Here is a 14,610-nt window from a genome sequence, read left to right on the forward strand (position 1 = left end):
CCCACAAGTAAGGATGACGCCGTGGACCGGACACACCTATGTTGGAGAAAGTTATGACAGTTGAAAATTAATAAACTGAAAAGTTATAGCATCAAATCTTTGTAAAAAACACAATTTTAGCAAAGGATTGCTCCCATTAGCAAAGGATAACTAACCCTGATAGCAGAAAAAAAAAAATACAGAAATAAACGTTTTTTTATCACAGTCAACTACAATCTCACAGCTCTGCTGTGAGTGATTACCTCCCTCAAAACAAGTTTTGAAGACCCCTGAGTTCTGTAGAGATGAACCGGATCATGCAGGGAAGACAAACTTCTGACTGAATTTTTTGATGCGTAGCAAAAGCGCCAAAAAAGGCCCCTCCCCCTCACACATAACAGTGAGAGAGATCAGTAAACTGTCATAAATTAAATAAAACGACTGCCAAGTGGAAAAAAATAGTGCCCAAAACATTTTTTCACCCAGTACCTCAGAAAATTAAACGATTTTACATGCCAGCAAAAAACGTTTAACATTAATAAATTGAGTGTTATTAAAAAGCCTGTTGCTAGTCCCTGCAAATTAGGCTAAAGTTTTATGCATACAGTATAATTCCATTGAAGTGCCATTCCCCAGAATACTGAAGTGTAAAATATACATACATGACAGCCTGATACCAGTTGCTGCTACTGCATTTAAGGCTGAGTTTACATTATATCGGTATGGCAGAATTTTCTCATCAATTCCATTGTCAGAAAATAATAAGCTGCTACATACCTCTTTGCAGATTAATCTGCCCGCTGTCCCCTGATCTGAAGTTTACCTCTCCTCAGATGGCCGAGAAACAGCAATATGATCTTAACTACTCCGGCTAAAATCATAGAAAAACTCAGGTAGATTCTTCTTCAAATTCTACCAGAGAAGGAATAACACACTCCGGTGCTATTATAAAATAACAAACTTTTGATTGAAGGTATGAAACTAAGTATAATCACCACAGTCCTCTCACACATCCTATCTATTCGTTGGGTGCAAGAGAATGACTGGTAATGGCAGTTAGGGGAGGAGCTATATAGCAGCTCTGCTGGGTGAATCCTCTTGCACTTCCTGTTGGGGAGGAGTTAATATCCCATAAGTAATGGATGATCCGTGGACTGGATACACTTAACAAGAGAAATAAATAATGAAAATATATTGAGGTTTATATATATATATATATATATATATATATATATATATATATATATATATATATATATATATATATATACATACACACACACACATATATATATATATATATATATATATATATATATATATATATATACATACATATACATATACACAATTTATCATTTTATATTACCATCTCTAAGTGTTTACTGTCCCTTTAAAACCAGTTTTCATTGAAAAATGTCCCAAAGAAGGTGGAAAGCATAACAATAAATCAAAGAGCTGTTTATATTTAAAGAGACAAAAAAAGTCAAAATTACATTTTCATGACTCAGATACAGCATATCATTTTAAACAACTTTACAATTTACTTTTATTATAAAAAGTGGCTTCATTCTCTGTGTATCCATTATTAAAGAGTAAGTTGAGGGACATCAATGTACTACTGGGAGCTAGTTGAACACATCTGGTAGGACAATGACAAGAGGCATATATGTGCAGCCACTAATCACCAGCTTGTGTATTCCAGCTTCTAAACCTATGTATGTTCTTCAACAAAGGATACAAGACAATGAAGTAAATATGTAAATTGAAGTAAATTGGAAAGTTGCTTTAAAATGCATGTTCTTTCTGAATTAAGCACACAGCTTGGTTAAAGGCAAAATAGAAGACCTAGTTGCATTTGGCCAAACGGTTTAAAGAGACATGAAACCCAAAAAATGTATTTCGTGATTAAGGTAGAACATACAATTTTAAACAACTTTCCAGTTTATTTCTATTATCAAATGTGCTTCATTCTCTTGGTATCATTTGTTGAATGAGCAGCAATGCACTACTGGTTTCTAACTGAACACATGGGTGAGCCAATGACAATCAGTATATACAGTATATGCAGCCACCAATCAGCAGTTAGAACCTAGGTTATTTGCTGCTCCTGAGCTTTCCTAGATTAACCTTTCAACAAAGGATAACAAGAAAAAGAAGGAAATTAAATCATTGGAAAGTTTTATGCTCTGTCTGAATCATGAATGTCTAATAATTACTGTCCCTTTAAGCTGAGTGCCAGGGGTTGCAGGGAGCTGTACGACTGTGAGTACACAGAGATGTGAGTTTTGCAGTGACATAGCAAGTGTACCCAGTCCATATTGAGAGTGCAGTCCTTTTTTCTTTTTTTTTTACGTGATACCACTTGCACATATTAGGTAGAACTGTTGGAAGGAACATTTAAGTTTTAAATCTAAGGAACATATTTTTTCTGTTTCCAAAGAAAACTACTAAACCAATACCCCATGGAATCCATTGCCACATTTCATGAAGACTGGTGCAGTGATTTTGACTAAAGTACAGTCTAAAAATACTAATTTTACTATATAGAATTTACTTCAAAATTTCAGATGTAGTTTGAAGATTTGGAAAGTGGCACTTAACGTATAGTCACAGTAGTTAGTTTGAATGAGAAGTAATGATACACAATTTCCCACACATACCTTTTCTAGGTAACTGGTATAAATCCCATTCATTTCTTAAAAGGACTTAAAACCCCCCAAAAAATTATCTTTCATGGTTCAGACAGAGCATACAATTTTAAAATGGCATTCCAATTTACTTCTATTCTCTTCATTTTGTTGTTATACTTTGCTGAAAACCATGAAGGTAAGTAAGCGTGCATGCAACAATGATATACATTACCAAAAGCACTAGATCGCAGAACTATTTCCTTTCATGTAGTGTTTCAGACATGTGCACGTTACCTATCTAGATGTCTCTTCAACCCTGAGGCAGAATTCTTTTTCACTTTTTGCGATGAGATCCTTTTTTTTTTTTTTTGTGAAAATGTTTGGAAATTTAATTTAAATTTGAAATTAAATTAAATTTTAAATTAGGCAGTTACATTAAAGCACCAGCTCAACTGCAAAGTGTTTATTAACTGGAAAATAAATCTGTTTTTAAAATTTATAATATATTGCAGCAGATGAAAACTGCATTTCAAATTGGTTGAAGAGAAAAAAAAAGTATATTTTTAAAAAGTCTATTGAATACATTTGTTTCCTTTGCTCTTGGTGTAACATTACATAAATAAGGTAAAAATGTAGTATTGATCAAAACCCTTTCCTACATTCAGAAGTCACAGCTTTGCAGACAGAGAAAGACTAGATGGCGGGGTTTAAAAAAAATCCCTAAAAAAAGAGTCGCTAATCAGTGCACTGAGTTAAAGGGACACTAAAACCAAACATTTTCTTTCATGATTCAGGTAGAGAATACAAATTTAAATAACATTCCAATTGAATTATATTATCTAATTTGCTTCATTCTTTAGATATCCTTGTTGAAGAAAAAGCAATGCACATGTGTGAGCCAATCACACGAGGCATCTATGTGCATCTACCAATCAGCAGCTACTGAGCATATCTAGAAATGCTTTTCAGCAAAGAATATCAAGAGAATGAAGCTAATTAGATAATAGAAGTAAATTAGAAAGTTGTTTAAAATCACATGCTCTTTCTAAATCATGAAAGAAAAAATTTGGGTTACATGTCCCTTTAACACTTACATAGTGCAGCCAGAGCAAAGTGCTGTTTGAACAGCCTGATGTGGGGCAGCACTGCAAAGCAAAAGCGTCAACAGTTCCTGCATATGTCCTGTTCTTTCTGCATTTTCTGTGATGACATATTAGATAAAAGCATGTTCTGCCTCTGGGCTCTTCAACAAAGAATAACAAAGCAAATTTGATTAACCCCTTAATGACCACAGCACTTTTCCATTTTCTGTCCGTTTGGGACCAAGGCTATTTTTACATTTTTGCGGTGTTTGTGTTTAGCTGTAATTTTCTTCTTACTCATTTACTGTACCCACACATATTATATACCGTTTTTCTCGCCATTAAATGGACTTTCTAAAGATACCATTATTTTCATCATATCATATAATTTACTATAAAAAAATGATAAAATATGAGGAAAAATGGAAAAAAACACACTTTTTCTAAATTTGACCCCCAAAATCTGTTACATATCTAAAACCACCAAAAAACACCCATGCTAAATAGTTTCTAAATTTTGTCCTGAGTTTAGAAATACCCAATGTTTACATGTTCTTTGCTTTTTTTGCAAGTTATAGGGCCATAAATACAAGTAGCACTTTGCTATTTCCAAACCATTTTTCTTCCAAAATTAGCGCTAGTTACATTAGAACACTAATATCTTTCAGGAATCCCTGAATATCCCTTGACATGTATATATTTTTTTTTAGTAGACATCCCAAAGTATTGATCTAGGCCAATTTTGGTATATTTCATACCACCATTTCACCGCCAAATGCGATCAAATACAAAAAATCGTTCACTTTTTCACAAATTTTTTCACAAACTTTCGGTTTCTCACTGAAATTATTTACAAACAACTTGTGCAATTATGGCATAAATGGTTGTAAATTCTTCTCTGGGATCCCCTTTGTTCAGAAATAGCAGACATATATGGCTTTGGCGTTGCTTTTTGGTAATTAGAAGGCCGCTAAATGCCACTGCGCACCACAAGTGTATTATGCCCAGCAGTTAAGGGGTTAATTAGGGAGCTTTTAGGGAGCTTGTAGGGTTAATTTTAGCTTTAGTGTAGTGTAGTAGACAACCCCAAGTATTGATCTAGGCACATTTTGGTATATTTCATGCCACCATTTCACCGCCAAATGCGATCAAATTAAAATTAAATTTTCACAATTTTAGGTTTCTCACTGAAATAATTTACAAACAGCTTGTGCAATTATGGCACAAATGGTTGTAAATGCTTGTCTGGGATCCCCTTTGTTCAGAAATAGCAGACATATATGACTTTGGTGTTGCTTTCTGGTAATTAGAAGGCCGCTAAATCCTGCTGCGCCTCACACGTGTATTATGGCTAGCAGTGAAGGGGTTAATTAGGGAGTTTGTAGGGAGCTTGCAGGGTTAATTTTAGCTTTAGTGTAGAGATCAGCCTCCCATCTGACACATCCCACCCCCTGATCCCTCCCAAACAGCTCCCTTCCCTCCCCCACCCCACAATTGTCCCCGCCATCTTAAGTACTGGCAGAAAGTCTGCCAGTACTAAAATAAAAGGGTTTTTAAAAAAAAACATAATTTATGCTTACCTGATAAATTCCTTTCTTCTGTTGTGTGATCAGTCCACGGGTCATCATTACTTCTGGGATATAACTCCTCCCCAACAGGAAATGCAAGAGGATTCACCCAGCAGAGCTGCATATAGCTCCTCCCCTCTACGTCACTCCCAGTCATTCGACCAAGAATCAACGAGAAAGGAGAAACCAAGGGTGAAGTGGTGACTGGAGTATAATTTAAAAGATATTTACCTGCCTTAAAAAACAGGGCGGGCCGTGGACTGATCACACAACAGAAGAAAGGAATTTATCAGGTAAGCATAAATTATGTTTTCTTCTGTTATGTGTGATCAGTCCACGGGTCATCATTACTTCTGGGATACCAATACCAAAGCAAAAGTACACGGATGACGGGAGGGATAGGCAGGCTCATTATACAGAAGGAACCACTGCCTGAAGAACCTTTCTCCCAAAAATAGCCTCCGAAGAAGCAAAAGTGTCAAATTTGTAAAATTTGGGAAAAAGTATGAAGCGAAGACCAAGTTGCAGCCTTGCAAATCTGTTCAACAGAGGCCTCATTCTTAAAGGCCCAAGTGGAAGCCACAGCTCTAGTAGAATGAGCTGTAATTCTTTCAGGAGGCTGCTGTCCAGCAGTCTCATAGGCTAAACGAATTATGCTACGAAGCCAGAAGGAGAGAGAGGTAGCCGAAGCTTTTTGACCTCTCCTCTGACCAGAATAAATGACAAACAGGGAAGACGTTTGTCGAAAATCCTTAGTTGCCTGCAAGTAGAACTTGAGGGCACGAACTACATCCAGATTGTGTAGAAGACGTTCCTTCTTTGAAGAAGGATTCGGGCACAGGGAAGGCACCACGATCTCTTGATTGATGTTCCTGTTAGTGACTACCTTAGGTAAGAACCCAGGTTTTGTACGCAGAACTACCTTATCAGAATGAAAAATCAAATAAGGAGAATCACAATGTAAAGCTGATAACTCAGAGACTCTCCGAGCCGAAGAAATAGCCATTAAAAATAACACTTTCCAAGATAACAACTTTATATCAATGGAATGAAGGGGTTCAAACGGAACTCCTTGTAGAACGTTAAGAACAAGGTTTAAACTCCATGGCGGAGCAACAGTTTTAAACACAGGCTTGATCCTAGCTAAAGCCTGACAAAAGGCCTGGACGTCTGGATTTTCTGACAGACGCCTGTGTAACAAGATGGACAGAGCTGAGATCTGTCCCTTTAATGAACTAGCCGATAAACCCTTTTCTAAACCTTCTTGTAGAAAGGACAATATCCTAGGAATCCTAACCTTACTCCAGGAGTAACCTTTGGATTCGCACCAGAATAGGTATTTACGCCATATCTTATGGTAAATCCTTCTGGTAACAGGCTTCCTAGCCTGTATCAGGGTATCAATAACCGACTCAGAAAAACCACGTTTTGATAAAATCAAGCGTTCAATTTCCAAACAGTCAGCTTCAGAGAAGTTAGATTTTGATGTTTGAATGGACCCTGTATCAGAAGGTCCTGTCTTAGAGGTAGAGACCAAGGCGGACAGGATGACATGTCCACTAGATCTGCATACCAAGTCCTGCGTGGCCATGCAGGCGCTATTAGAATCACTGATGCTCTCTCCTGCTTGATTTTGGCAATCAATCGAGGAAGCAGCGGGAAGGGTGGAAACACATAAGCCATCCCGAAGTTCCAAGGTGCTGTCAAAGCATCTATCAGAACCGCTCCCGGATCCCTGGATCTGGACCCGTAGCGAGGAAGTTTGGCGTTCTGGCGAGACGCCATGAGATCTATCTCTGGTTTGCCCCAACGTCGAAGTATTTGGGCAAAGACCTCCGGATGAAGTTCCCACTCCCCCGGATGAAAAGTCTGGCGACTCAAGAAATCCGCCTCCCAGTTCTCCACTCCCGGGATGTGGATTGCTGACAGGTGGCAAGAGTGAGACTCTGCCCAGCGAATTATCTTTGATACCTCCATCATTGCTAGGGAGCTTCTTGTCCCTCCTTGATGGTTGATGTAAGCTACAGTCGTGATGTTGTCCGACTGAAACCTGATGAACCCCCGAGTTTTTAACTGGGGCCAAGCCAGAAGGGCATTGAGAACTGCTCTCAATTCCAGAATGTTTATTGGCAGGAGACTTTCCTCCTGATTCCATTGTCCCTGAGCCTTCAGAGAATTCCAGACAGCGCCCCAACCTAGTAGGCTGGCGTCTGTTGTTACAATTGTCCAGTCCGGCCTGCTGAATGGCATCCCTCTGGACAGATGTGGCCGAGAAAGCCACCATAGAAGAGAGTTTCTGGTCTCTTGATCCAGATTCAGAGTAGGGGACAAATCTGAGTAATCCCCATTCCACTGACTCAGCATGCACAATTGCAGCGGTCTGAGATGTAGACGTGCAAAGGGTACTATGTCCATTGCTGCTACCATTAAGCCGATCACCTCCATGCATTGAGCTACTGACGGGAGTTGAATGGAATGAAGGACACGGCATGCATTTAGAAGCTTTGTTAATCTGTCTTCTGTCAGATAAATCTTCATTTCTACAGAATCTATAAGAGTCCCCAAGAATGGAACTCTTGTGAGAGGAAGGAGAGAACTCTTCTTTTCGTTCACTTTCCATCCATGCGACCTTAGAAATGCCAGAACTAACTCTGTATGAGACTTGGCAGTTTGAAAGCTTGAAGCTTGTATCAGAATGTCGTCTAGGTACGGAGCTACCGAAATTCCTCGCGGTCTTAGTACCGCCAGAAGGGCACCCAGAACCTTTGTGAAGATTCTTGGAGCCGTAGCTAATCCGAATGGAAGAGCTACAAACTGGTAATGCCTGTCTAAGAAGGCAAACCTTAGATACCGGTAATGATCTTTGTGAATCGGTATGTGAAGGTAAGCATCCTTTAAATCCACTGTGGTCATGTACTGACCCTTTTGGATCATGGGTAAGATTGTCCGAATAGTTTCCATTTTGAACGATGGAACTCTTAGGAATTTGTTTAGGATCTTTAAATCCAAGATTGGCCTGAAAGTTCCCTCTTTTTTTGGAACCACAAACAGGTTTGAGTAAAACCCTTGTCCTTGTTCCGACCGCGGAACCGGATGGATCACTCCCATTAATAACAGATCTTGTACACAGCGTAGAAACACTTCTTTCTTTATCTGGTTTGTTGACAACCTTGACAGATGAAATCTCCCTCTTGGGGGAGAGAATTTGAAGTCTAGAAGGTATCCCTGAGATATGATCTCTAGCGCCCAGGGATCCTGAACATCTCTTGCCCAAGCCTGGGCGAAGAGAGAGAGTCTGCCCCCCACTAGATCCGGTCCCGGATCGGGGGCCCTCGATTCATGCTGTCTTTGGGGCAGCAGAAGGTTTCCTGGCCTGCTTGCCCTTGTTCCAGGACTGGTTAGGCTTCCAGCCTTGTCTGTAACGAGCAACAGCTCCTTCCTGTTTTGGTGCAGTGGAAGTTGGTGCTGCTCCTGCTTTGAAATTCCGAAAGGGACGAAAATTAGACTGTCTAGCCTTAGCTTTGGCTTTGTCTTGAGGCAGGGCGTGGCCCTTACCTCCTGTAATGTCAGCGATAATTTCTTTCAAACCGGGCCCAAATAAAGTTTGCCCCTTGAAAGGTATATTAAGTAATTTGGACTTAGAAGTTACATCAGCTGACCAGGATTTTAGCCACAGCGCCCTACGTGCCTGAATGGCGAATCCTGAGTTCTTAGCCGTAAGTTTGGTTAAATGTACTACGGCCTCCGAAATGAATGAATTAGCTAGTTTAAGGACTCTAAGCCTGTCCGTAATGTCGTCCAGCGTAGCTGAACTAAGGTTCTCTTCCAGAGACTCAATCCAAAATGCTGCCGCAGCCGTAATCGGCGCGATGCATGCAAGGGGTTGCAATATAAAACCTTGTTGAACAAACATTTTCTTAAGGTAACCCTCTAATTTTTTATCCATTGGATCTGAAAAAGCACAGCTATCCTCCACCGGGATAGTGGTACGCTTAGCTAAAGTAGAAACTGCTCCCTCCACCTTAGGGACCGTTTGCCATAAGTCCCGTGTGGTGGCGTCTATTGGAAACATCTTTCTAAATATTGGAGGGGGTGAGAACGGCACACCGGGTCTATCCCACTCCTTAGTAACAATTTCAGTTAGTCTCTTAGGTATAGGAAAAACGTCAGTACTCGCCGGTACCGCAAAGTATTTATCCAACCTACACAATTTCTCTGGTATTGCAACAGTGTTACAATCATTAAGAGCCGCTAAAACCTCCCCTAGTAATACACGGAGGTTCTCCAATTTAAATTTAAAATTTGAAATATCTGAATCCAATCTGTTTGGATCAGAACCGTCACCCACAGAATGAAGCTCTCCGTCCTCATGGTCTGCAAGCTGTGACGCAGTATCAGACATGGCCCTAGTATTATCAGCGCACTCTGTTCTCACCCCAGAGTGATCACGCTTGCCTCTTAGTTCTGGTAATTTAGCCAAAACTTCAGTCATAACAGTAGCCATATCTTGTAATGTTATCTGTAATGGCCGCCCAGATGTACTAGGCGCCACAATATCACGCACCTCCCGGGCGGGAGATGCAGGTACTGACACGTGAGGCGAGTTAGTCGGCATAACTCTCCCCTCGCTGTTTGGTGAAATTTGTTCAATTTGTACAGATTGGCTTTTATTTAAAGTAGCATCAATACAGTTAGTACATAAATTTCTATTGGGCTCCACCTTGGCATTGGAACAAATGACACAGGTATCTTCCTCTGAATCAGACATGTTTAACACACTAGCAATAAACTTGCAACTTGGTTACAATCTTATTTAACAAAAACGTACTGTGCCTCAAAGAAGCACTAAACGATTAAATGACAGTTGAAATAATGAACTGAAAAACAGTTATAGCATCAATCCTTGAAAATAACACAACTTTTAGCAAAGGTTTGTTCCCATTAGTAAAGTAACAATAATTAAATTTGAAACATAAAAATTACAGAGCAACGTTTTTAATCACAGTCAATATATAAGTCTCACAGCTCTGCTGAGAGAATCTACCTCCCTCCAAAGAAGTTTGAAGACCCCTGAGTTCTGTTAGAGATGAACCGGATCATGCAGGAAATACAAGAGTAACTGACTGGAAATTTTTGATGCGTAGCAAAGAGCACCAAAAACGGCCCCTCCCCCTCACACACAGCAGTGAGAGAGAAACGAAACTGTCACAATTAAAACAAGCAAACTGCCAAGTGGAAAAATAATGCCCAAACATTTATTCACTCAGTACCTCAGAAAATGCAAACGATTCTACATTCCAGCAAACGTTTAACATAATAAATACCTATTAAAAGGTTTAATGTACTTTTAACAGAGTAATTCCAGTGAAATACCATCCCCAGAATACTGAAGTGTAGAGTAATACATGTCATTATAACGGTATGGCAGGATTTTCTCATCAATTCCATTCAGAAAATAAAAACTGCTACATACCTCAATGCAGATTCATCTGCCCGCTGTCCCCTGATCTGAAGCTTTTACCTCCCTCAGATGGCCGAGAAACAGCAATATGATCTTAACTACTCCGGTTAAAATCATAGTAAAAAACTCTGGTAGATTCTTCTTCAAACTCTGCCAGAGAGGTAATAACACGCTCCGGTGCTATTGTAAAATAACAAACTTTTGATTGAAGTTATAAAAACTAAGTATAATCACCATAGTCCTCTCACACATCCTATCTAGTCGTTGGGTGCAAGAGAATGACTGGGAGTGACGTAGAGGGGAGGAGCTATATGCAGCTCTGCTGGGTGAATCCTCTTGCATTTCCTGTTGGGGAGGAGTTATATCCCAGAAGTAATGATGACCCGTGGACTGATCACACATAACAGAAGAAAATAATTTTTTTTAGCATACTTACATATGCTACTGTGTAGGATCCCCCCCTTAGCCCCCAACCTCCCTGATCCCCCCCCAAAACCGCTCTCTAACCCTCCCCTCTACCTTATTGGGGGCCATCTTGGGTACTGGCAGCTGTCTGCCAGTACCCAGTTTGCAATAAAAAGTGTTCTTTTGTTTATTTTTTTTTTCTGTAGTGTAGCTTCCCCAACCCCCCTCCCCCCCCCCACAGACAAACCCCCACCACCTTGCTGATCGTAAAAATTTTTTGACATTTTTCACATTTTTTATTTTCAGCATTTTCTGTAGTGTAGCGGTTCCCACCCGCTCCCTCCCCATGCACGCGCGCGCGCCAGTGCGCGCCCCCAGCCACCCCCGCCCACGATCCCGCCCCCCTTCACATAACCAGGGCCATCGATGGCCGCCACCCGCCTCCCGGTCCGGCTCCCACCCACCAACGCAGCAAGCCACCGATCTCCGGTGCAGAGAGGGCCACAGAGTGGCTCTCTCTGCACCGGATGGCTTGAAAAGGTTATTGCAGGATGCCTCCATATCGAGGCATCACTGCAATAACCGGAAAGCATCTGGAAGCGAGCAGGATCGCTTCCAGCTGCTTTCCACACTGAGGACGTGCAGGGTACGTTCTCAGGCGTTAACTGCCTTTTTTCTGAGGACGTACCCTGCACGTCCCCAGTCATTAAGGGGTTAAAAAAAAGTAAAAAAGAAAAATTAGTTGCATGTCCCTTTAAATTATCCTCCATTTAGTTGTGTCAAAAATAATGGTTACTTTATATCCTTTTCAAAAGTTAGATCATTTCATGCAGCTGTAAGCTGAACTATCTCAAATCAGGATGAAGGAATGACCCTGATTTTTTGTGTAGCTGAATAAATAGTTCCCTGGACGGTGATTAATATCCAGAAAATTGTGACCTTCCTAGCCTCTTATACAGCGTGTATTCTGATGAACTGACAAAGTACAATCAAAGTAAAATGTACCAAGTCAAGAAATAAAGTGGATATTTTAGAGAAATTAAGAAAAGCACTAGGATATATGCAAAGAACTAAAAAAATCCCCACTGCTAATGATCTCCCGACTTGTTCAGAGCTCAGAAAAACTAGAACATTTTTTTTCATTCCTATCTTGTACAGAGGTTAACAAGAGAAGGCTTAATATGCTAAAGAAGCGGAATAAAAGGATAAAATGAATCATTACAGAATGAAGGAGAAAACTTTAATCACTCAATGTGGTAAATATGCAAAGATAGGTCCCGCTAGGATACATATTTGACATATTTAAAGTATTTATGGAACTGCAGTGTTTTGCGATTTATGAAAAACGTATTCTAACAGAAGGCAATAAATTATTGCATTGCTTATCTAATATTATAAATTTCACTTACCTTAGCTCCTTAAAAAGGTCAACATTTTGATGAGTCATCAGGTTATTTAAAAGCCATTCAAGGCACCTATAATTAAAAAAAAACAAAAAAAAATATATATAATATATATATATATATATATATATGATATCAATCATTTATAGTACCCCCTAGTGTAACCACAAATCACACAATTGGAAAGCTATATTAAAGAGAAATTAAACACTAAATAAAACCTAGATAGAATGATGCATTTAAAGAAAAGATTAGTCTGAGAATAACATGTATATGAATTTTTTTAAAGTTTCATTAGCTGTTTAAATAAATATTGACAAAATAAGTTTTAGTGTCTATAAAACAACGGGAGCTGCCATGTTGTAATTTAGGCTACATTCTCTTCTGTGGCCAATTAGGGACAGTTATAGATAGGTCACTAGAGTGTGCAACCAATGGCGGTGTGGAATATAACAGTGTTCTGCACTTCCATTGAAAAGCTCACAATGGAATGGAAGTACAGGGGAAAAAAATAATGAAAGTATACTGCAGATGTTTTTTTATAATACCATCTCAAAGTGTTTAATGTCCCTTTAAGAAGCTAGCATTATTTTTACTAGTAAATTCTCCATTGATCCAGAACTTGCTTATCTATTATTTCAGACATACAGGCACTTACTGAACTCACTGAAAACATAAGTTCATACATTTTGAGAGATGTGGTAGGGACAATTTAATAATATACGGTCTAAATAAAATGTTCTTTTACATGCATAAAAACTGTACTGGGAACGCTCCCCAGCCATAAGCAGGATGCCGAAGCACGGGTTACAATCAGATATAACTATACTGTGCTACAAAACCAACCTGCCCCTGACATACCCATAGAAAAAAAACGAACAAGAGTCTTGGAGAAGACATCGGCATTGGTAGCCAGTCATGTAAGCAGGTGTTTTCTGCTACAAAGGGTTATTAACCAGTTTTCTACCAGAGAGCGCTTTCTCTAGCATTCATGGTTAAATAATTGTTATTTTAACAAATATGGGATTGAACACTAATACAATTAATAGTAATGTATAATAAGATTAGTTAAATATATGGCACCTGAGATGAAGAGCACTTCATCTTAGCACCTTGGTTTAATGGCAGAATGTAATATGGGTTGGTAAACACTGTAAATATTAAGCTATTTTAATGAGCAGCTTAAATATACTGCACATTTGCTTCAAATCATACAAATTTATTAATTTACTATGCAGTAATTTTTATATTGCAGTATTTTGAGGGAACTGAAAGCTTACATTTTTATTAGTTAGTTGATGTGCATAATTTCCCACAACTTTTATATAGTCCTATGCAATTTATTTTGTTAGAATTTTGCGAAGTTGTGTAATATGACACTAATTTAACTTTGATGTACTATGCAGTGTGTGTTTAAAAAGCAATATAGAAAATAACTGACACTTGTAATGTAAATGTTATATTTAAACAAGACATGTTATACAGTAGGTTTGCATAATCAACAAATGCGAGCTAGAGCAGTGAAGCTAGATATCTTATCTCCCAGTCTAATTACCTGCATATTGGCATCACAGATAAAAGGTATTGGCCCGTTAAAGGGACACTAAACCCAATTTTTTTCTTTCATGATTCAGATAGAGCATGCAACTTTAAGCAACTTTCTAATTTACTCTGAAATCAGATCAGACAGGGCATTGCACCAATTAGATGCTGCTCCTGCAACCGTGGCAATACTCACCGCAGGTTGCCACTGTAAACCCTGATGGACGTACATCTTTTTTAAATAAGCCTCTAGCTTTTTCTCCATTGGATCCTTAAAAGAACAACTATGTTCTATAGGAATGGTAGTTATTTTAGCTAGAGTAGAGATAGCTCCTTCTACTTTAGGTACGTTGCACCATGAGTCTCGAAAAGAGTCAGCAACAGGAACAGCAACATTTTCTTAAAAACCAGGGAAGGGGAAAAAAAACACTGGCTTATTCCTGAGCTATAATTTCAGAATGGAAAGCTGACAAAGCCGCCGATACACAGAAGTAATCTGAGCGGCAAAATCCCCAGATAAATTAACAACCCCAGGAG

At 39.1% G+C, this 14,610-nt stretch overlaps 1 protein-coding gene across 5 annotated transcripts in view; it reads right to left on the reverse strand.

The window, feature by feature from the left end:
- Positions 1–14,610, reverse strand: part of GMCL1 (germ cell-less 1, spermatogenesis associated) — a 509,303-nt gene that overhangs the window by 305,329 nt on the left and 189,364 nt on the right. For all 5 annotated transcript variants that reach the window (XM_053718223.1, XM_053718225.1, XM_053718220.1 and 2 more), the window contains one exon: positions 12,538–12,603. In XM_053718223.1, the coding sequence (XP_053574198.1) occupies positions 12,538–12,603 (66 nt within the window). The remainder of the gene's footprint in view (positions 1–12,537; positions 12,604–14,610) is intronic.

This window comes from Bombina bombina, chromosome 6 (assembly GCF_027579735.1).
Source record: "Bombina bombina isolate aBomBom1 chromosome 6, aBomBom1.pri, whole genome shotgun sequence".
Classification (NCBI taxonomy): domain Eukaryota; kingdom Metazoa; phylum Chordata; class Amphibia; order Anura; family Bombinatoridae; genus Bombina; species Bombina bombina.